The sequence below is a fragment of the Ascaphus truei genome, chromosome 6, assembly GCF_040206685.1.
Source record: "Ascaphus truei isolate aAscTru1 chromosome 6, aAscTru1.hap1, whole genome shotgun sequence".
NCBI lineage: Eukaryota > Metazoa > Chordata > Amphibia > Anura > Ascaphidae > Ascaphus > Ascaphus truei.
The window spans coordinates 112,058,797-112,082,598 of NC_134488.1; the positions used below are offsets into that span (position 1 = coordinate 112,058,797).

At 43.7% G+C, this 23,802-nt stretch overlaps 1 protein-coding gene across 3 annotated transcripts in view; it reads left to right on the top strand.

Annotated features, from left to right (window-relative positions):
• The window catches only part of EPHA8 (EPH receptor A8), a 206,801-nt gene that overhangs the window by 46,396 nt on the left and 136,603 nt on the right, over positions 1-23,802 (top strand). For all 3 annotated transcript variants that reach the window (XM_075605786.1, XM_075605784.1, XM_075605785.1), the window contains exon 2: positions 1,883-1,947. In XM_075605786.1, coding sequence (XP_075461901.1) covers positions 1,883-1,947 — 65 coding nt within the window. The remainder of the gene's footprint in view (positions 1-1,882; positions 1,948-23,802) is intronic.

Here is a 23,802-nt window from a genome sequence, read left to right on the forward strand (position 1 = left end):
TACGCAACAAACCCACTATATGGTAAATAATAAATGAGTACAGAGAACATACTTAGCGGCACAGCCTAATTATGATAGATTAGAGAGTGTGATTCATAGCTAATATAAATTCAGTTAATGCTACTGGATGTGGAATGTGAAGATGTTTTGGTCTCATTCAGTAGCTTTTAACCCCAATGAGGATCAGCGTCCTGGAGTTCTCAGTAACACTTTCAATAATGTTTGGCTGGAACTCAATTGGATAAAAAAAAACAAAATGAACATTTTTTTGCAACAAGTTTGCAGGGTTTTATTCGTTTGCAAACTGAAAAGTTTGGCGAAATTTACACAAAACAGAAAATCAGAATCGGAGGATGAGCCTCTGGGTTTTTGCTCAAATTTACTCGCATTCCAAAAAAAATCCATTCAAAGCTAGACTCGAAATTTGGATTTCGAGCCCACATATTTGCCCATCCTTGGTTCTCAGTTCTGATCTGGGGTAGCTTAGATCAGGGGTGCACAACTCCAGTCCTCAAGCACCCCCCCCTCCCAGAACAGGTAAAGAGGTTTTCAGGATATTCCAGCTTCAGCACAGGTGGCTCAATCAGTCCCTGCTTCAGCATAAGTGGCTCAATCAGTCCCTGCTTTAGCACAGGTGGCTCAATCAGTCCCTGCTTCAGCACAGGTGGCTCAATCAGCCTCTGATTGAGCCGTCTGCGCTGAAGCTAGGATATCCTGAAAATCTGACCTGTTAGGGGGTGGTTGGCTTGAGGACTGGAGTTGAGCACCCCTGCATAGGTGACTGAGGCACTTTCCCATGTCAGAGAAGATTTTAGGCCCAAGCAATTGAATTGAGCTGTTTTCCAGCACAGGGAAGTGACTTAACTAAACTTGCGGGGCAGCGCTTTTTCTCTGGGAGTCCAATCTGTCTCAGGCTGGCATTGAGTGATAGTTATTATATTGTAACAGCCGTTTGAGAGCTATTTTGTAATGGTAAAAATGAGCTATTTTTCATTCTGTCTCCCAAAATAATTGTAGCCAAGTACGTTTTCAAACAGAGCTAATGCTCTTATATGCATCACATTTATGTCTTTTTTGGGAATGCTGCATTTATGACGTTCTGTATAGTGCAACAAATACCCCGTCCAATAACAAACAATGACAAAGCGCACAGAAACGACAGGGAATGCTGCTGATGATTAGAATGCCTGCAGTAGCCCATTCACAGCTGGAGGTGACACTACTGCTTCAAAGTGCCGTCACTGTTAGGACCAAATTGAACCAGTTGCAGTGGTACAGTATATCTAGGAGGCATTAAAAATTTACTTTAATTACCTTCAAAGTAATTTTGCTCACAATACATTTGGAAGCTTGGAGGGTTTGACTTCTTTTAGCATGTCCCTGTTGTGTAATGTTACTGTCCGTGGAATGGACCTCCCCAAAAAAGTGCCCTACCCAACCCATGCTGCTCAATTGTCCTCTAGAACTGTGGTGGTCAGCTCCAGTCCTCAACAGGTCAAGTTTTAAGTCAAAGACTGAGCCACCTGTTCGGAAGCTGGGATATCCTTAAAACCTGACCTGTTGGGGGGTCTTGAGTACTGGAGTCGAGCACCACAGCTCTAGAAGGCCCAGGGTGGAGAAACCATGATAGAAAGACATTGAGCTTTTCAGGCTCCATGCTGCAGTCATACTAAAAGTGACCAATGGCCTAAATATTTAAAGGCAGATACCGGTGGAGACCTAGAGCATAAAGCTAAGGAAATAGTCACTGTAGATATGTACGGTAAAAAAAATGAAAGGGTACCAGTCAACAAAAAAGTGTATCTTTAAGTTGAGTTGAGTGGAAGGCATCCTTGAAATGCAGATTTCTAACACAATGTTTTCTTTTTGTTTTGTTTTTCAGTGAATTTGTTAGATACAGCAACAATTCCCGGAGACTGGGGCTGGCTCACCTATCCCCCACACGGGGTAAGTAATGCACAATTAACAGCTCTCTGATTCCTGATGAGTCAAATCAGGCCTCCAAATTTGACCTCTCCACCTCGAAAGTATTGATGTCATCGTAAATCCAGAATCCACAGTCTGCCAAGCTCACCCTATACATAGTAATGCCAAACTCGCTCCCTTTAGGTCCCCAACTTATTTAAACGTAATCCTGTTTTAAAGTCTGCCATACAAATAGAATGAACCACATATTATCTCTTAATTCTACTTAACGTGGTGCATAAAGACTTCAATAAAATATCATTAACCCTTTCATAGTTGTCAATTCAAAAGGGTTGATCTTACACCTGTGGCCATGCCATCTGTGGCTACCAGTCTGCTTCCCTCCTGGCAGAAAGCACAAGAACTGTAATAAATTGTGTTGCACTATATCTCTCTTCTCTCTTTTGCATACTGAAAATTGAGAATACCAGCTGCATCTTTCCAGATTCCTATCTGATTGACAACGTACCACATTTGAGAAGAGTTCTTGCGTTTTGTGTTTTTTTTGTGATGTTCTCTTGACTGATTATGAAATTCCTCACGCCAGCTGCATCTCCTCTTGGTGATATTTATCTGTATATTTTTTTCACATTTATTCACCATTAAGTATTTGATTTGGGTTTGCGGTCAAACTTCCTGTATCATTCCTGGCAGTAAGCCCTGGTATAATCAGGCTGCCAGTAGTTGATATGGGGTTTTCCCCCTCCTTGGTACTGCACTTGAGTGACAGCGAGAGATGGTGACATCAGGCCTGGGCATGACCAGTCATGAGTCAGACCTGGTGCCCTCCACCTGGCTGTACTTAAGGGCAGGTACCGCCTAAATTTAGCAGTGCCTTTCCCCACTTGAGAAAGGCTGGTCACACAGTGGAGAGGCTGATTATTAGGCCTTCTCCAGTCCTCTTCCCTCCGGGGGAGAGTGAGTGTGGACTATAACTCTACCTCTGCTAGGGAGGCAGGGAAGAGCTAGGACGGCTGAGGGTGCCCTTGGACTGTAGTGACGGTACAGGGACCATCCTTCAGTGGTACCTGAGAATTACTGCATTGGGCAGAAGCCTGCCTTGTTACTGTGCTGTACAGAAGAGATAATAAACCGTTCCTGTTGTTATACCTCCAGCCTGGTTTGTGACCTTACTGGGGGGGGGAGAGGTAATAGTTCTACTGTGGGAGATCACCTTAAATTCCTGGAGCCTGCGGCAGATGGAGGCACTGCACTGCTAAAGAGATATGTAGGGTATGAAGCCTAGTCCTGTGTCCCCACTACCATCAGCGGATGACTCAGCTCTCCTATTACCAGCAGGTATCATGCACCACATACGTAGTAATGGCCAAATCTCCCACCGGGTGGGGGAACACTGTTACATTTGGAGGTGCTGCTAAGATCTGTAACAGGACAGGCTTTCAGCGAAACAAGGCTGGAAGTAACAAGGTACGCTTCCAGAGCAAGTGCTAATGAAGCAGGGAGGCTAGGTGTAGCGTCTGGGGAACCCGCCCCAGAAAACCGAGCTACAGCTTAGACTGTCCTATCGGGTGAATGGTCTGGAGACACAAAGGCTATCGCTGTTCTAAGGCTGCGCTTATAGTGCCGGCGACAGCGACATGACGTCGCTTCAAAACAAATGCATTTAATCTGTAGCATGCGCTTATAGTAGGAGCGACGAAGAAACATGAATCTCTGTAGTCAGTAGAATTTGATTTTTACAGAGACGGTCTCCTCATGTGACAGGCTGTAACCAATCAGATAGCTTCTGATCTGATGCAGGGAGAGGGAAAATGTGTCTGTGTGTGAGTGCAGGGAGAGGGGGGGGGGGGTGGGATTGTGTGTGTGTGGGATTGTGTGTGTGTGTTTGTGTGATTGTGAGTGATTGTGTGTGTGTGTGTGGGGGGGATTGTGTGTGAATGTGTGTGTGTGTGTGTGGGAGGGGGGTTGTGTGTGTGTGTGTGTGTGTGTGTGTGTGTGTGTGTGTGTGTGTGTGTGTGTGTGTTTGTGAGTGACTGTGTGTGTGAGTGATAGTGTGTGGGGGGGGGGTTGTGTGTGTTGGATTGTGTGTGAGATTGTGATTGTGTGTGTGGGATTGTGTGTGTGATTGAGTGATTGTGTGTTTGTGTGTGTGTGGGATTGTGTGTGTGTGGGATTGTGTGTGTGTGTGTGTGTGATTGTGTGTGTGGGATTGTGTGTGTGTGTGGGATTGTGTGTGTGTGTGGGTTTGTGTGTGTGTGGGTTTGTGTGTGTGTGGGTTTGTGTGTGTGGGGGTTTGTGTGTGATTGTGATTGTGTGTGATTGTGATTGTGTGTGTGTTGGAGTGTGATTGTGTGTGATTGTGTGTGTGAGATCAGGGCCGCCAACAGAAATCATGGGGCCCAGGACAAATGAAAGGAGCAGACCCCCCCCCCTCCCCAACCCATAGCGCACCTACCACGGAAATATTTTTTTAGCGCGTAACTTTTACTTAACCCCCAATACATACAGAAATACACCCCACTCCCCCCCAATACATCTACAAATATACCCCACTCCCCCCAATACATCTACAAATATACATCACTCCCCCCCCAATACATCTACAAATATACCCCACTCCCCCCCAATACATCTACAAATATACCCCACTCCCCCCCAATATATATATAAAATACACCCCCAATACATACACAAATCAGGCTTGCCTTGGGGATTATCACAGGTTGGGCTGGTGGCTGCAGGGGGGAGGGCGGTGTGGTGGTGGTGGGAGATCCGGTGGCTGGCGATGGGGGGGCGGTGGTGGGGGCCCAGTGGCTGGCAGGGGGCCCGGAACCTGGCGGAACTGTGGGGGGAACGTGGGTGGCGGGACAGCGGGGGGCCGTTGGGTGGCAGTAGCCCGGCGGCTGGAGGTACTGCGGGGTGCTGGCGGTGGCAGGGGCCCGGCTGCAGGTCACAGCAGTTGTTGCCGGCCCTGCCCCGCTGCAGGCACATCTCAGTCCCACAATGGCTGCTCGTGTGTGCGCTGGGCCTCCCTCTCACGCCGGCGAGGCGGAAGCTTAGCCCAGCTGACTTCCGCCGCTGCCGAAAGACCCGGCACCGGGTGCAGCGTTTTATTATTGGAGTTGTATTTTTATATGTATTGGGGGGGGGGTGAGGTGTATTTTTATATGTATTTGGGGGTTAGGGGTGTATTTTTATATGTATTTGGGGGTTAGGGGTGTATTTTTATATGTATTGGAGGGTTAAGTAAAAGTTGTACGCTAAAATGTGTTTTTCCGTGGTAGGTGCGCTATGGGTTGGGGGGGGGGAGGGGGCTGCTCATTTTATTTGTCCTGGGCCCCATGATTTCTGCTGGCGGTTCTGATTGTGTGTGTGTGTGTGTGTGTGTCTGTGTGTGTGTGTGTGTGTCTGTTAAGTGAAACACACTATATGAACAACTTTAAAATAGTAAATTATCCCGTAATTTAAAGTTAAAGTACTGTAAATTTAGCATACAAACAGAAATTACAACTCCTCTCCATATCAGCCTTCACCTTGCTCTTGTCCCCACCCCTCAGCCTTCTGTCACTCCCCTTGTAGCTAGAGACGTCTCCCAAACTCAAATTACAACTTTTGCTTGGGCTACGGAGAAGGGTGACGTCATGCGTTGCCATAGCTGTAGCCGTAGCCGGCACTATAAGCGAAGCCTAAGTCGCCCTGAGGCGGGAAGTCGGGATGCCTGAAGGGGGTGCTTTGGTTAACTGAGTCCCAGAGACCTCTGGAGAGGGTCTGCGTTGCCAACAGCCTAGCGGGACTGCGTGTAAGGTACTGACTACCTGGGTGGTGTCTTAGGGGAAGTGCCTGCCTTATTCAGGTGCCTATACTTATCTGCTTGAAGAACCACAACAGTATCACTTGCTGTAGCCAGATCATGGAACTACAGAGTGCTTGTAATGGACTGTAATCGTGTGCAGCGTATAGAGATGGAGCTTTGCTAGCCTGAGGTACATAAAATAACAATACAGACCGGCGCCTCAAAGTCCAAATGGAGGAACAATAGTGTAGTCCAAATAATGACGACAATGTCCAATGGAAGAAAATCCAATCCTTAGACAGCAGGCTCCACAGCAACAAATTACATGTAAGACGTCCAGACAATTCAGGCAGGGATAAACAGTGTGTGTAGTCCGGCAGCTACTGATGGACAAGTGGCGATCGGGGGAGACTCCAAATACTTCCTTAGTTCTGCATCATCATATGCGTCACCATGGGCTGGTTCTCCTGATGCCGTCTGTCGCTCCGTAACTGGAAACACGTCACTGAGGGCGGGACAAGTCTCCGAAACTCCCTTCTCCTGCTTCTGTACTCCGTCGCGCTCTTGTATTGCTCTGCTCTGCTCGATGCAATCACTCTCACAAACTGCCCAACGTGTTTCGTGCGCATGCGCACTTCTTCAGGGGTAATCCCCAATACAAGAGCGCGACGGAGTACAGAAGCAGGAGAAGGGAGTTTCGGAGACTTGTCCCGCCCTCAGTGACGTGTTTCCGGTTACGGAGCGACATTTATGTGCTGTGAGGACCCACGAGGAGCGGTTTCCTGTTGGAATCGCGGTCACTGCGTGGTTTGGGAAGTGATTGTGCCCAAAATGGTGGTTCCCCTTTCCGGGAATACGCCATGTGAGTTAGAATGGCGTCTCTCGCCCATGCTGGAGAGCGCACGTGCTGCCTTCAAACAGGCTACACGTGAACTTTTTGCAAAGTTCTGCAAGGATCTGGCACGAAAGCCAGGACCCCACCCAAGCGAAGTGACTGACTCAGCCAGGATAAGAGTCATGCCCCATCCACGTCGCTGAGTGTCCCTCCTCTAATCTCCACCATAGGATGGGGACACGTCGACAGCCAATGCCTAAAGACTTTGGAGCATAAGGGAGGTACCGGATGTAGCAGACCGCACCCTCAGTTCTTCAGAGTATGGCGAGCAAGAGGAGTGAACGTACCATTTCTCTTGTGCCCGTGCTTACAAAAAGACTTGAATATGTCTGGTGATATGGACTTTGACCCCTACCATCTACCGGGAGGGCTCCTGGTGGTGAAGGTGGAGTGGAAGAGGAACCTCAGATGCATATGCCCCAAGTGTGATTTCCCAGGTGGCGAACTGACCTGGGGAGCCAAGGGTGCCTGCTGCGGAGCATGTTTCCTGAAGCCCACTCTGCTGCAGCCTACGGAATTCACAAAGATAGGACCAACCCCACTACTTGGGCAGTCGATGCTGCTAAACAAAAGTCTACCTCAACTATGGAGCCCTCGGAGGGCCCGTGTGCCTCAGAAGAGGATCCAGGGGATACGAGTACCCCGATGACTACCGAGCAGGCTGAAATGGTTCCAGACCCAGTCCATGCAGAGGAGCCCGTGATGGTTGGTGTGCCGGAACAAGCCCAAGAAATGCCGGGTAAGGTGACTGCCTTGGATGATGAGGCACCATTGTTCACAGAGGCGCAGGAGACCGGAGAGGCCTTGCTCAATGCTGCTGAGGACTCAGAAATGATCTGTGCCTTTCCCCTATGAAGGTGTTCCTGCCCTCCTCCCGTACCAGTAGCAGATGAGCTTCCGTGGTGTTCGACCGCCGTCGAATCTTCTGACCGACGCTGTGGAGGAACCGAACAGTCCTAATGACTCCAAGAGACGGAGGAGCCCTGCAACAGTAACCGCGACCGTGAGACTGAGAGGCGGATGAGCATACCCCTTGTGGAGGTGTCCAAAGGCCGATCCAGGGATTCTCCTGTGCAGATGGAGGTACCTTCCGGTGTCGATGTCCATGCGGATGACGACGATGCCACACCTGTGAAAGAGCGGATATCGACGCCCTTCCGGTGCGGGATCTGGAGCAGCTGTGCCATGACACAGCGATACCTGCCGGAGATGACATCATACTACGAGTGACTGCTGGGGTGGATGAGAAGTGGCCAATTCCCGCTCCGGTGAGTACCGGTTTTACCACGATGGATGCAGAGCCCTACATTGTCATTATAGAGCTGTTCCCAGTCCAGGAGAGTTTCAGACCAGGGACTTTGACCAAGGCCTAAGAGACTTTATGTTCTTCATTATGGAACCTGGTAATAGGCCTACTGACTGTTCGCTATTCCCTGAAGCTAAGAGTTCCAATAGGCTCGAAATCGGTTACAGTCAGAACTTTATTGTCAGGAACCCTGGCCTGGGGCGATTGAGTTTGAGTATAGCTCTGATGAGGATTTAGCGGGATACCCTATTAGGGCCTTCAAGTACAAGAAAGGTATCACTCCCGAAGTCCCTGAGCGGGTAGTATGAGGGAAAATTGGGATTCAGATAATCCCCCAGAGAATTGGGATTCTGAGTGTTACGATGAAAATTGGTGTAACGTTGGGGAAGAGAATGGTAGTTCCAGGATGTTTTCCTGTGGGTCATCTGGGTATAGTTCCCTGGGACCAAGTGTGTCCATACCTAAGAATACCTGGGTGTGGATGCTCGGTGTGTTACAGGGAGTATCACTATGCTCTTGAGTTAGAGAGAGTGGATCATGCCTTGCGCAGACCACCGGAGGGTGTTTTTCTGTAGATATGCTCGATAGTACCGGGGTCTTAGTCAGCATACCAGACCCAGAGCATTATTACTGATAAAGGTTCTCCATGTTGGGAGGAACCTTTTGTTCTGTAAGGCAGCCCTTTTATGGTTGTGATCAAATAAACTGCCACGTAGTTCTAGCAAGCTGTACTGACTGTATTCACAGAAAGTGTTATCATGCATATTGAATGTGATAATCAATTATGTGAAATGTTCTCTTGTTATGTTCAGGTTACCTTCAAGGATGGTACCTGAAAATTTAAGGCCCAAGCGGGGTCGTTGGGATTCCAGTAGAGGGAGAGTGTAGCCTTGCCATCTGTGGCTACTAGTGTGCTTCCCTTCTGGCAGTAAGTCCTGTTACAATCGGGATGCCAGTAGTTGATATGGGGTTTTTTCTCCTCTTTTGTACTGCACTTGAGTGACAGTGGGAGCCTGTGTCATGAGTCAGACCTGGTGCCCTCCTCCTGACTGTACTTAAGGGCAGGTACCGCACAAATTTAGCAGTGCCTTTCCCCACTTGAGAAAGGCTGGTCACACAGTGGAGAGGCTGATTATTAGGCCTTCTCCAGTCCTCTTCCCTCCGGGGGAGAGTGAGTGTGAACTATAACTCTACCTCTGCTAGGGAGGCAGGGAAGAGCTAGGATGGCTGAGGGTGCCCTTGGCCTGTAGTGATGGTCCAGGGACCATCCTTTAGTGGTTTCTGAGACTTACTGCATCGGGCAGAAGCCTGCCTTGTTACTGTGCTGTACAGAAGAGATAATAAACAGTTCCTGTTGTTATACCTCCTGCCTGATGCGTGACCTTACTGGGGGGGAGAGATAATAGTTCTACCATGGGAGATCACCTTCAGTTCCTGGAGCCTATGGCAGATGGAGGCTCTGTACTGCTAAAGAGATATGTAGAGTATGAACCCCAGAAGCCTAGTCCTGTGTCCCAAATACCATCGGCGGATGACTCAGCCCTCCTGTTACCAGCAGTTATCATGCACCACATATACGTAGTAATGACCAAATCTCCCACTGGATGGGGGAACACCGTTACATACCAAAAATAAATATTCACCATGTCTTGCAAGATGAACTTTGTTTCCTGTTCTCTCACTTTCATGTTTATGGGAAAGATCTTTCAAAATTCCACGCTTTAAAAACCTTTGCTACAAACCAATTAGGGGATCACCTGTGGGTAGACTTATGGGCAACTTAAAGCATTACATCCATGGTCTCGCTTTTCTTTTTTTTCTTTTCAGCTTACCTTAACTGGGGGTCTTCTGGAGCTCATCCGTGATCCCTTGATTTCCAGGATCCCCTGGATCCCGAGATATTTATGTTTTTTTTTTTTTTTTTGTGTGCCTGTTTTTACATTTAAAAAAAATGACAAATATGGCTGTGGGGTCACTATGATAGAAAGCCATAACATCATCTGTTGTCAAGAACATCATCTTTTGTCAAAAACGGTCCGGACCCTCCAGCCATTTTTAATCTTACAGCCTAGCCAGGGGACAGGTCCACAGAGTAAGATCTGAAAAAATAATGACTCTCCTGAATCATTATCACACTGTCAATCTAGAGTTAGATGAGTAAAGTGATTGCCGGCACTAGAGAGGACTACTGATGCAGCCACGAGTATCCGAACACTTGCCTGGGAAAATCTGGGGCAATACCCCAGTAATGCTGCAACATTTCTGTGACATTTCTGCAGACAGACTAATGGCCCATCAGATTCACACAGCGGGGTCCCTGGCAGTCCCATTCAAACTGAATGAGACTGCCAGGGACCCCCGCTGTGAATCCAATGGGCCATTAGTCTTTTTGCAGAAATGTCACAGAAATGTTGCAGCATTACTGGGAGACTGCCCCAGATTTTCCAAGGCAAGTGTTCGGATACTCGTTGCTGCATCTGTAAGTCACCATTCTGATCTGAATACCGTTTTGTGTGGAGGTCTGAGCACTCGTAATAGTTTACAACTGTATTAATGTGAGTGCTCCTTTGAATTTATCAGGCTTGAGTTAGATTCAGTAGCATAGCAGGTATTCTTTCATGAGTTCTGTATGCAGCATTCAACAACATAAATTACATAATAGACACCACTCTGGGCAAACCCAGGTTCCCTGATATAGTGTAAGTATTTACCAGCATCCCTCAGTGTTTAAAATACATTTACTGTACTAATATGTTCCTTTAATTAGAAACACACAGTAGATTAGAAAAGTACAATATTCTCTTGGACCCATTGAAGCAGGTGATGCCAGGCTTGCTACTTTACTAGGAGAATAACATATTGGAAATAAACAAAAAGCTGTTGGGTTCATTACAGCTGGCAACAAGCCAATGAATAAGGGAAATGTCATTATGAGGTGCAACTTGCCATTTTTATTATGGGCTTTATTAGCAGACCCATTGGTTCAGGTAAGGAAAAAGCAGACAGGTGTGTTAAATAATCTGGAACATATTTAAATATTATTACTTACCTATTTATCATAATGCATATAAGAAATGTGTGTGGTATTTTAATGTAGCGTATCTTATTTTTGCATATAGGCTGCATACAACTATGCCCCATATTTCTTAAGATTTGGCACCCAGTATATTGCAAACTGAATGCACTTCAACCAGTGCACAAAATGTTAAAGCAATGTCAGTATGTATTATACAGGTTGGATCACAACTCTTAGAGAACAAGCAGAAACAGAGAGGGAAATATCCAAGGCACATACTGGATCTGAAGGATGTAGAAAATATGAGCTGGTGGCAATGATCAAAAACAGATCCCTTGCACATAACAGGCAGAATGAATCTTTGTTAAGATTAAGTTGGATGTTTTTAAAGCTTTTTCTTTCTCGGTAACCAGTAGAAGTTGTTGAAACCTGTAAAATATTCACTTTAACTTCACAAAAGTCTCTAGTCCGAAACTAATGTTTTACATTTGTTTGGCTAAAATAAAAGACCTAAAATGCACAGCGTGCTGATTTAAAAGACCGTGAGTTTTCTTGTATAAATTCCAGCGGAATTAAACTACTGTATAGGGGTTTCAGTGAGCTGTGAGACACTTTTGTGTATCTGTTTTTACCCCCCCTGAGAAATCTTTAAACAAAGGAAATCGTGCAGTCTGGAATAATCTCAGCTTCTTTCTCTTCCTCCGAACAGCTACTAACAGAATTTCTGGTGCTTCTTATTGATATCCAATACAGATAACCCAGCGTATACAGTAATGCATTCTGGGCAACATAGCTTATATTTTCATGCTAAGTGACACTGCTGTTTTAATGCCTATATTTGATTTCACTTGACCACTTTTGCTGTTGTAAGTAGCTTGCTATGCAATAACCAACACCAGTGTTGAATCAGCACCGTCAAATGCAAATGCTCATCTTCTTTCCACCGGGCATCCAGCACATTTAGTGTAATTGGGTGTAAAATGACTGTAGTAATCATATAAGAGGTATAATTGCAGCTGCCTGTCATTGTCCATCTCTCCACACTGCCTGCAGGAAAGAGGAAGGGTCAGTCAAAGCAAGACCCATCTCTCTGGCTTCAAAACTGCTCTCAATTATAATCTCAAATATTCATCCTCTGAGATCCTTCGCCTTCTAACAGTGTGCATTCTCCATGATAATTAAGCTCTTGTAAGTGCCCTAGAAAGCCCTCTGCCCACAATTAATAGTGACAGTGAGAAGCATGACTCTCGCCCGTTAGATTCCCCAGCGTGATGACTTTCTATCCCCATCACATGGTGGATAGTGTTAATGGATCAATCCGAGTGTGTGAATTTTGGTTGCGATTTTTTTTTTACACTTAGGATTGAATCAGGGGGTCTCTGGTGTGGAGTCTCATTGCTTTCAGCTGCAGGGAACCCCTGCTTCTGGAGATCATAACCTCTGTAGGGGGTGCCGGTATATCTCTGCTTTTTGAAGCTTCCGCATTATGTAGGCCAATAGGAAGCCACACCGGATCACATCACGGCTTCCTATTGGCTTGAAGGACGTGGGAGCTTTGAAATGTGGCCATTATGTGAACCCTTGTAGCCGAACGGAGCAGCAACCAGCAACCCCTACGGAGGTAAGTATCTCTGGAAGCAGGGGGTACCCGGAGCTGAAATTAATGGGGTTCTTCTCCGGACACTCCCTGCTTCCATCATATGTTAAAGAAAAAATCACTAAAAAATGTGCCCGCTTGGATTGCCTCTTTAAATGAGAAATCCAATTCTTGCAGTCCACTCCGCCTTCTTTTTTTATTGGGTGACAAGCAGGGGGCTTCTGGTTCTGAACTGCGTTAGTTTTAGCTTTGGGGGCCCCAAGTTCCTGAGATACATACCGGGAAATGTAGCGCCAGTACTTCCATGTATCGAAATCACCAGCGTCACGCGGGTCAATAGGGATTGGCACACGGGCCATTTTGTTTCCTCGGGAGGGGGTGGTACCGGCAACGCCTTTACAGGTCTGTATCTCAGGAAGCAGGGGGTGCCCAGGGCTGAACATAGGGTGAACTGGTCTTTAATGTACCACCATAGACCCTCAAACTTGTACCAGTGTTAACTATGATAACACATGAAGTTAATATGACGAGAAACAGGGAGATGGCTAAAGAGACGGAGGGAAAACAACAGGCACTTTATTTCATTGCCATAAGTGTCAAACATTGTTGCCACAGAAGCATTTTAATGACGTGTCCAGTAAAGTGAGGTATATCAGGGTGATGGTAATTGTGTTCTGCAACCCAGTATCTATTTCAGGGGTGGCCAACTCCAGAACTCAGGGCCACAAACAGGAGAGGTTTTCAGGATATCCCTGCTTCAGCACAGGTGGCTCAATCAGTGGCTCAGTCAAGTCAAAGACTGAGCCACTGATTGAGCCACCGGTGCTGAAGCAGGGATATCCTGGAAACCTCACCTGTTGGTAGCTCTTGATGACTGGAGTTTGCCATCCCTGATCTATTGCGACACTGCAATCAACAGCCTTCTACCGCTGATGGGAACAAAATGCAAACATGAGTGAACTGCAGCTTTGAAAACATTTCTAACGCTGAACCATAGATATGGCTGAAAATACACACAGTGGTGTAATAGTACTAGGGGTGGAGTATACAAATACATTTTAATTTGCAAACCCAAAGTACCACAACTTTTTTTATTCAGGAACTTATAGTTCCATTTTTTTTTTAAAGAAAATGCTATCCAATACAAACATATTGTATACATCTCTCTAAAGTACGATACAACAAACAGTAGGCGCATAGGATCAGGGTTCACTCTGTGTACAGTATGTGCTGCACAAGACATTGAGATAGATACTGTAGATAGATAGGTAAATAGGTAGATTTGTAAATTTGTAAAACTTGAGTATATTTTTAATCCGGCAACAGAACAACTTATTTTTAAAGCCACGTTGACCCCTAAACAGACATGTTGACTTCTGTTTTTGTAAAGTAAAAATGGGACATATTTTAAAAGAGCAAATACTTAAAATTGTCGCTCTTTTATTCAAGGCTAGAAAAAGTAAATATTTACAGCACAATAGATTGTCTCAATATGAACCATTTATTAGCGTTTGTTTTATTCAATCATTGGAATTTTACTTTTTGTTTTAACATATAGCATTGAATGCGATATTAGATCAAATTATCAAGGGATTTTTTTTTGGTCAATGGTAGCACATTTGGATTTTTTTAAATATATATCAAATGTCATGGAAATATAAGTAAATCAAATGCATGGCAAATAAAAAGTTGTAGTTTTTGGGGCTATTTTTGTGGGGTGTTCAGGAATTTGTTTTGGACATTTATTATGGGTTCAACAATGAAAACCCCTCTTGTGCATTTAGCACCATGAACTATAGTTACATTTTGAGCAGTGATTGTAGTTATTAGTGAATGGTGTTAACCCTTTTGACGATGTACGTTACTACCAAAACTCCTGTATTCTTTACCCACACTATGATTGTGAGATACAGATGTAGCAGGGGCTATTAATCCCAGTGGCTCGTTATGGTGATGTATTCTTGTTTATCTGCCATTAAATCCTATGGAAACTGTTATTCTGGTTGTAACTAGGGATGGGCGGAATAGTCCAAATCAGTTTCCCGGAATTCCATGGATTGTTTTGACCAAATCTGCCCAGCCCACTAAAATCCATCTGCCAATTTGGGTACTAAAAAATCTGAACATATACATGAGAGAGAAAGACTTTCAAATGTAGTAAGTGTCGCACACAAAAAAACAAAATAGAAAATAACGGTAACGGGAGGGTGCATAGTGTCCAAAAAGATACAGAAAAAGGAAAAAAGGGACAGGCACTCCTATATGAAAAAAGGTGAAATTTATTGACTCAACGATTCGGTCCCAGTGGGGACCAAAACATTGTCAATAATTTACTAAGTACACCTTTGACATAGGGGAGATCACCACCGGGTTAAAGGGTATAGTTTGGTTTACTTTACTCTCTCTACATTGTGTTCTAATACTACCTTCAAGGGGCACCATTTTCTGCATCCCTGTAATTCATTAGAACAGTGTCAGCCTACAGTGAGCTGACACGCTTACTGTTGGAGTGATACAGCACGCTAGGTTGCAACGCTTGATAATATTGATTATCCTCACTTATTTGACATTTGTGCAAATATTATAATAGGAGCACAATGTCACTCGCATCAAAGGTGGTACAATGAGAATTTAACTCATTTCTTATACGCAGTGTGTACGTCACTACCATATGCATTGCGGAGTGATATAACCCTAAACCAGGGAGACCATTTTACTGTTTGACATACTGTAGCTAAGTTGTAATCACTGTCACAACACAGCTCATACGCATTTGCATTTAATGCAGTATGGTCGGCGGTACTTATTAAGTTCCACCTTACCATATATATTTTAGAAAATAAGCATATACTGTTGGTTGCTACGGTTTGGCAACAACTAGTTGTATGAGTTATATGAGATTAATGATGACTGAGCTAAATGCACAGTAGCTCTTATAAAAATAAAGAGTAGCTGTATTTGTGATACAACTGGCTTTTCTCCTGCTAATACGATCATTATCTGAATAGGAGCTTTCTTTGGACAGCCAGTGGTTTTGCTGGGACAGGCCATGGATCACTGATACCTGGTCCCTCTATAATTATTTTTAACAAGTCAATAAAAGGCTTTTAATTTGTATCCAATTACTCAGATCACAGTGAGTGCATGCAGTAGGGTTTATTTTCTTTCTCTTACCCGGATTAATGAATATGCCAGTAGTGTTTATCTTCTTTTTATAACCTGCTCAGATATAATATTGATACAAAGTAAGAATCACAACACGCTGAAGCATTTTTAAAAACATTGGGTGTTATGTTTTTGGGGGTTGTCACTGTTGTGTTTTTAGTTGAAGTTGCCAAGTCAAGTGCAGTGGGTCCAGCATTTTGTATTCTTCTGTATTCTCTGCTTCTCTGAGACAAAACGGCAGGCATTGGCTTACAGCATAAAAAAGCCGAAATCCCTGCACTACGACAAGAGCAAAAGGAAAGATAACCATCTAGATAGAAAGCCTAAAATAACAAGTTAGAATGTTGAAATAGTCAAGAAAGTTTTTTTAATTTTAGTATCAAGTGACAGAGTTTTACTGTTTCGCTTAAGAAAAGAAACGATATCAGGGGAAAAACTTCAACCCAGTAAAGAAATATATATATATTTTTATTTCAGAATATTAATTTTTTTTTTAAATCGCAGGTTATTTGTGATAAACATGAAGATCGGTACAGGCATTTAACAGACCACACATGGTTATTTTACATGTAAAGTAGCTATGTTTGTGGTCTTTAAAACACATATACAAAAATATTTAAAGGACGTTGATGTTTGCCTAATGTAAGGAGTTTGCTCGGTCATGATAGGAGTAAATCGATTTATTCACTGAGTCGCAGTAGCTGTTACCGTATGATATTGGATCATTCAATGGAAAATAATATCTATGCCTGTATTTCCAGGAACACACATGTAGGGCACAGAATTATAACAGACTGCAATGTATAACATTATAGTGGCCAATTGAACTGAGTGATACCTTTTAAAGCAGAAATCAAGCAGCCTTTCCCCCCCCATTTTTGCTTATTTTTTACAATGGATTGAAGCAGGAGGTCTCCGGAGATTAACCACATTCATTTCAGCTCTGGGACCCCCTGCTTCCAGAGATGCTACCTCTACAGGGGTGTCAGTAGCTGCTCCGGCTCACTAGCTGGGTTCATGTAATATATTTATTTATAAAATGTTTTACCAGGAAGTAATACATTGAAAGTTACCCCTCGTTTTCAAGTATGTCCTGGGTTCATGTAATGGCGAATTTTCAAAGCTCCCGTGTCCTGCGAGCCAATTGGAAGCTGTGACATCATCCAGTGTGGTTTCCTATTGGCCCACATCACGCAGGACCTTTAAACTTTGCCGGGATACCGGCACCGCCTGCAGAGTTCAGTATCTCGGAAATTAATGGTGTTCTGCTTCAATTCTACAGTATGTGACAAAAGATTGCTCACTTAAGATCAACAAAACAAGTACTTAGAGGTTGCTGTCCAGACCACATACTACTTATGTAGTTCTGTTTTTTTTTAATTATCAGAAGGCACACATACAGTCATGCAAATGTAAAGTTTATGATGAAAGGTACATATCCCAACCTACAAACTCCAGTTAATGCTTTATCACACCTGAACATCTCTTCCCTTTACCCTAAAACTAAATGTGAATAGAAGATGAATTCAATGTAACAGGATTCAGAGTTGAGGAATACAGTATTTGAAATAAACAATGTCATGGAATGACATTGTTATATAGGTGGGTGTGTATGTACCCGTAAATTGTCACACTTTTAGTACTCGGTGATTGTATTCTTTGTTTGTTTTGTAATTGTTATTATTGTGACTATTACAGAAAAACAGCGAAAAAGGATTTTTACGAACATAACTATTTTTCTTCCGCTATAAGTGTCCAGGATACGGATCCCTATACTGTAGTGTGGTTTGTGAAGATGATTGAAAATAGCACTGCTCATAGATTGCGATGAATAAGGACCCAGATAAGTGAGGTTTTGAGTCTGTAGACCAACTTTTCCATTTTAGTGGAAATAATTCGGAGTTTAATAGGTGCAACTCCCATGAAGTTTCTGGGTCCAGTAATGCTGCTCTCCCTGAGTGATGCTAACTCTTTGTGAATTAGACATGGCAGGCCCGATCACCTCCTCAAGGCTTATACACTACATGTAATATTTATTACTTTAAAGCCATTACTGACTATGCTGGCAGAATTTAGAGAAGAGCAAAGCCTTTAAAATAAGTCCTGAACATTGAGCTCTGATACAAACCGAACTATGAACCGAAATATACTGCTACATACGCCCATAATATATATTATCTTTAACTGTGCATGGGATGTCTTGTATATAATGTATAACCCTGTTCACTTATGGAACTGTATTTGTAACCATGTACAATTTGTCACTTTAACTCTATGCCCGGGACATACTTGAAAACGAGAGGTAACTCAATGTATTACTTCCTGGTAAAACATTGTATAAATAAATAAATGAAGTACTGTAACTCTAGCATGCATGTGTCGATGACACCTGTAACCCGGCCGAGCACAAATTGCCAATGACAGAAAAGTGGGGGGAAAAATACACACTGCAGATAATCCTGACAGCTGGTTTAGTATGTTGCCAGGAACATAAGTGTTTGAATTTCCCAATTCCCAATTTTTAATGATGTTAAAGCATAGTTTGGGATCTATGAATAACGAAACAGAAGCACAGGTGGCTGGGAGCAACAAAAGAGAAGTTAATAGTGGAAGAAGAAGCACAGCTTATGATAAACAAAAGACTGGCTTTGGAGATTGGTTGGAAGAACAGTTGATATACTGTAAATGGCTGGATATAGAACGAGTGGTTGGCTTTGGCAGAGGCTAATTGTGCCAGTGTAAGAATCATAGAAAACTAACAAAGGAGCAGGAAGCTGGGATTGTTTGAATCAACAAACCTAGTGATAACAGACTGGATGTAGAATAGGACACTGACCATAGGAGATAAGACTGACAGGATAAAGATCCTTTATTTGCACAGTACTTAAAGTATTCTATCTCCATCCTCTATACATCATTCACCAACGGTGTCTTGGGAGATTTTTGCCAACTCTACTTTTATCGGCAGCTAACATCTTTTTTTTGGCCGTCACGGAATACTTTTTTTTCACAATGTGTGTGTTGACTTTAATTTAAATCATAAGAAGAGCCCTGCATACAAGTGGAATTAGAACCTCCCCCTGTTAATTAAGATGTCCTAATTTTCGACTCGCTAGGGGATGTTATCACGATGGCAACAGACGAGGCGAACTGAACCTCATTTATTAAAAACCACTTCAAACTAACAGCGAGGAGTTTGTAGATGAAAGAAAACCAGCGAGACCAGGTATTTTGGGTTGAAGATATGAGGCTGATCGTAATCTCACCTTTTCTGTCGAGTTGAGAAGAAGGCTTGTTCCAGCCAAAGGGAAATTTGCATAGACGTTTCCCATCAGGAAGTGAAGTCCTTTTTGAAACCCGTTAATTAGATTTTTTTTTTTTAATTTTAAAGAAAATAATAATTAAAAGACGCTTACGTGTGGTTTCACAAGTTCACCTGGTAGATGCAAATTCGGTGTGAAATTAAAATGTTTCATGCTTAGCTTATTGCTGCTAAATTATTCCATAAATGTCACCTGTACTTTGCAGTTGTTGTCATTGTGGTATGAATGGTTCAGAGGATCTATGTAAAAAATATATATTTTCTACACTTTATATAGAAGTGTAACACACCCCAAAATAGTGTCTGAAAATTACTTATTATACAGATATTACAGGCTAGTTGGAGGAACTAGGCAATGTTAAATACATGTCATCTCTATGAACTGAACACTATTTAAAGCAGTAATTCGCCCAAAAATTGGATTTTCTACAAGATTTGAACCGTGGGAACCTCCAGAGATGAGCTGCTCTGTTTGTACCTCCTGGTTCGCTACTGGGTTGCCATGTGGCTTCTCCAAAAATACTGGACTCAATGGTGAAAGGTGCGTCAGGTCACTGTCCAGGGAGAAAAATACCGGACACATACATGTCCAGTATTACAGTACCTCTCATTTTTTACTGGACAGAGTGTCCAAATACAGGACAGTCCGGTTCAATACCGGACACCTGGCAACCCTATTCGCTACATACTTACAGTTGTCAGGCAGCACTTCCAGGCGCCAGGCAGCACTTCCTGTTTTTTTTAAAGGGCACTATAGTCGTCCAATAGGAAGCAGCAACATCATCTATTGCGGCTTCCTATTGGCGCATGGTTTGGAGGCCATTTTGTTTCCCCGGAGAGTATAACACCGACACTGAATACTGTACGTATTTTGGGGAACTGAGGGGTCCCATGGAGTGGAAAATAGAGATGTTCAGCCCTGGAGGACCCCCTGTTCAAATCCTGTTAATAAAATCAATTAAAAAAGATGAGCAGCCAGGATTGCTGCTTTTATGTTTGACTAAGATCACTTAGTTGCGTATAATATAGTGTTCAGCCTGTAATAATAATAATCACATTATTAATGTAACTATTCTTCCATTATGGCGCAAAAATAATCACATGCCTCACATGCTTTTTCAATGACCTTTTCTGTTATGATAATCAGTAATAATTCTGCTAAATACATACCCTCCTCCACAAGGTACCAAGTAATGTTTTATCATGTGACTGGCGCTCTCCATCCCTCTTTCAAGTAGACGTGCTGCTTTGAGTGTTGAGAAGTCCAGAAACTAATTTTTTTATTGCCCGGCATCACAGGAATAAATTGTTTGGTTGCACAGACGCGGGGAGGGGGGACACTACAAAGTGCAAGAGAAAGAGATAATCTACATTTTGGAAAGACAGATATCCAGGGATATACCAAATAAGTAAACATGGGAAGGATGTTGATCCAGGGAGTAATCTGATTGCCAATTCTTGGAGTCAGGAAGGATACTCTTGATCAATATACTGTAAGTACGGATATAGGATAAGTATCTGTCATCTAAATTTAGCATAGGTTGAACTTGATGGCCTTTTTTCATCTGCTATGTAACTATGTAACATGATGAGTGGTGGGAGCGTTCACCGTGGCTAAAGACTTTTGAACTAAATATGTCTGTTACACACATTGTGTTTGGAATGTTGGGATCCCAAAATGGATGGTTCATATCAAAACCTATAAGAAATGTGTTGGACGGCGCTCCAAAAAACCCAAGAACAAAATAAACGCTTGCCAAAAAAGACTTCTTTAATCTAAATCCAAGCTAGTACAAAAAGCAGCAACATAACAAGATCATCATGTGAATTGACACATACATTAGGCCTCAATTATACCAGAAACTGCAGAGCTGCAGAGAGATCCAGTGATGTCATCGTAGCGACGCTAAATGTGCACATGCAGAAGCGATTTGTAGCGCTACTGCAGGGAGACATGAGCAGTTCATCACTTCCTGGTGTGTTTAAGATCCACTGTGATTGGCTTTGCCAGTCACGTGATTTGGCCGTCGCGTGTGAAATACAAAATCTCAAATCTCTTCAAGAGACAGAAGCTTTGCAGCACATCGCGGCGCTACCGTCTCGATTGGTATGTGCGCTTTCATTGCATTTGATTGTTTTGTTATGAAGCTGCGCAGCATAGCGCCAAGCGGCATCGCCAGCGATTTCTGTATAATCATGGCCATAGGCCATAGGCCATACATATAAATAGCAACACAAGGGCGTTTTAAGGCCCCTGGCCCTTTCCTCCGGCTTAACTGACCCCGAAAAGCCAGTGTTGCTATTTTTTTGTATGATCTATGTATCAATTCACATGATTTTAAATATGTTGCTGCTTTTTGTACTAATGTTGTACTATCTTGGATTTAAGATTAAAGAAGTCTTTTTTTTTTTTACATACGTTTATTTTGTTCTTGAGTTTTTTGGAGTGCTGGTCCAACACATTTCGTATTGCATTTTTCTGCCCCCAGAGGTGGCTGTGCAGGACCTGAGCACCAACGGAAAATTCAGTCTTCAAAATAGGTGAGTGCGGGTTCCAAATAACATTTCCCATCAAAACCTAGAGAACAGAGGATTGTGCTTTCTGCTGCTCATTTACCACAATATAGAGCAGCAATGAGACATTGAGAGAGCAGATGTTCTGGGACAAAAACATAGGAAAAAATAGCCCAGATAGTAATGGGGAAAGTCCGAATATACTGTATATTTATTTAGTAAGTGAACACAAGCAAATGGGGCAAAACCAAGACAGGGAGAAGAGATGCAATGAAACAGGTGGGTTGACATGACCAGGACAGATGAGAAATGCTAATAATTGCTCAGCTGGACCAAGGAAGATCACATTTTCCTCTTCTATAGTGACGACAGTGTACTCGGCGGTGTACATAGAATGTTGCAGTCACAATGAGCCCCCTGCTCTGCAGAGATGACAATCTAATGTTGCTGCCTGAGGCACAGTGAGATGATGTGACCCATGAGCTGGTACTGATTCCAAGTAATTAATTCCCCTGCTTCAATGTCAGTCATTGTTTTGAGAGTCAGTGCTTTTACTAACTGAGCGACTCCTTCAGTCCAGGAGGACGGGAAGGGACATGCATTATTAGGAGCATATATGGAAGGCAGATAAAAACCAGTGCCCCTAAAGAGTGTGTGAAACTTAATATGAACAAAGCAATGAGTCGTGATAGGCTACACAGAAGGATAGGGGAACAAATTGGAATAACTGTGGCAATACCACTGACAGACTTGTTCAACCGGTGATCTGCATCAACCACCCCAGTGTAGATCTGCGTTGCCCCAAAGGTGGACAGCCTGATGGGGCTCCCCATGAGCTGCTCTCCTCTGCACAGGACCAGCGTGCTAAGGGTTAACATTTGCTTGTACTTTGTGGAATGTCAACCCACAACCACTGAAATGTTAATGAGCCAAGAGGACACAAAGAACGTTTTGTTCACAGCTGCATTGAAAATCAACCACCCCAGTGTGAATCTGCGTTGCCCCAAAGGTGGACAGCCTTTAGCGCAGCCAAAGGGTGTGAGCGGTTTGCTACCGTTCAATGATGTTTGGTGATGTTAATTAAAGCTGATCTATATGAATCGGAAAATCATAAGCCCTTTATCCCCTGTACCCAATTTTCCAACTCTATCTGTCCATGAAATGTCTGTGAATTGACTGTTTAACCCTGTTCTTTTAATGTAACCATGTATTTTTATAACCCTGTGCCCAGGACATACTTGAAATGAGAGGTAACTCAATGTATTACTTCCTGGTAAAACATTTTTATAAATAAATTAATTAATATAGAATGTTTCCCAAAGAGCTTCAAGAGGCTGGATGTGGTGTCACTGTCTCAGAGCTAACTAATAAATATTCCTGAAAGTATTGATAAATATCTTCAGTTCAGATACTGTAGAGCTCAAAGGGGAAAAAAAGAGAGCACAAAAAACGCCATAGCCTACTACAATTTTTTTTAAATAAAACATGATTAAAAAACAAGTGGTATTCAACACATAAGGTGTCGAGATTTAAACAGCTTTCACACTTTTGGGGGGAAGTGTGGAGCCCACAGATTCACCTAGCAGGGTCCAGCTCTCTCCATGCTGTCGCCTCAGTGACGTCACTTGCGGTGCATGCTCTATCCCGGTCATTTTCCTGTGCAGGAGGACGAGATGTCAATACTCCTTCGCAAGTTATTCTGGCGTCCAGTTCAGAGCCTGCAGAAGTATAATGGATCTCCACATCATGGCTTTACTGAGAAGATGCACACATTTTTAATTAGTTTAAAATATAGTATGTAGCCATGCCATCTATGGCTACTAGTCTGCCCTACTTCTGGCAGTAAGCCCTGGCAAGAGCAGGCCTGCCAGTAGTCAATATGGGTTTTCCCCACTCCCTGGTGCTGCTCTTGATTGACAGGGGAGGCGGTGACATCAGGCCTGAGCATGTCCAATCATGGGACAGACCTGGTGCCCTCTTCCTGGTTGTACTTAAGGGCATCGCCGCCTCAAGTTTAGTAGTGCCTTCCCCCACTTGAGGGAGGCAGGTCACACATTAGAGAGGCTGAATATTGGGCCTTCTTTGGTCCTCTTCCTTTAGTGGGAGAGTGAGTGTGCACCACACCTCTGCCTCTGATAGAGGGGCAGGGAAGAGCTAGGACTGCTGCGGGTGCCTTTAGCCATAGTGAAGGTCCAGGGACCACCCTTCAGCTGGGTAGCTGAGCCAGAGAGTGCATTGGGCAAAAGCCTGCGGTGTACTGTTCGTGTT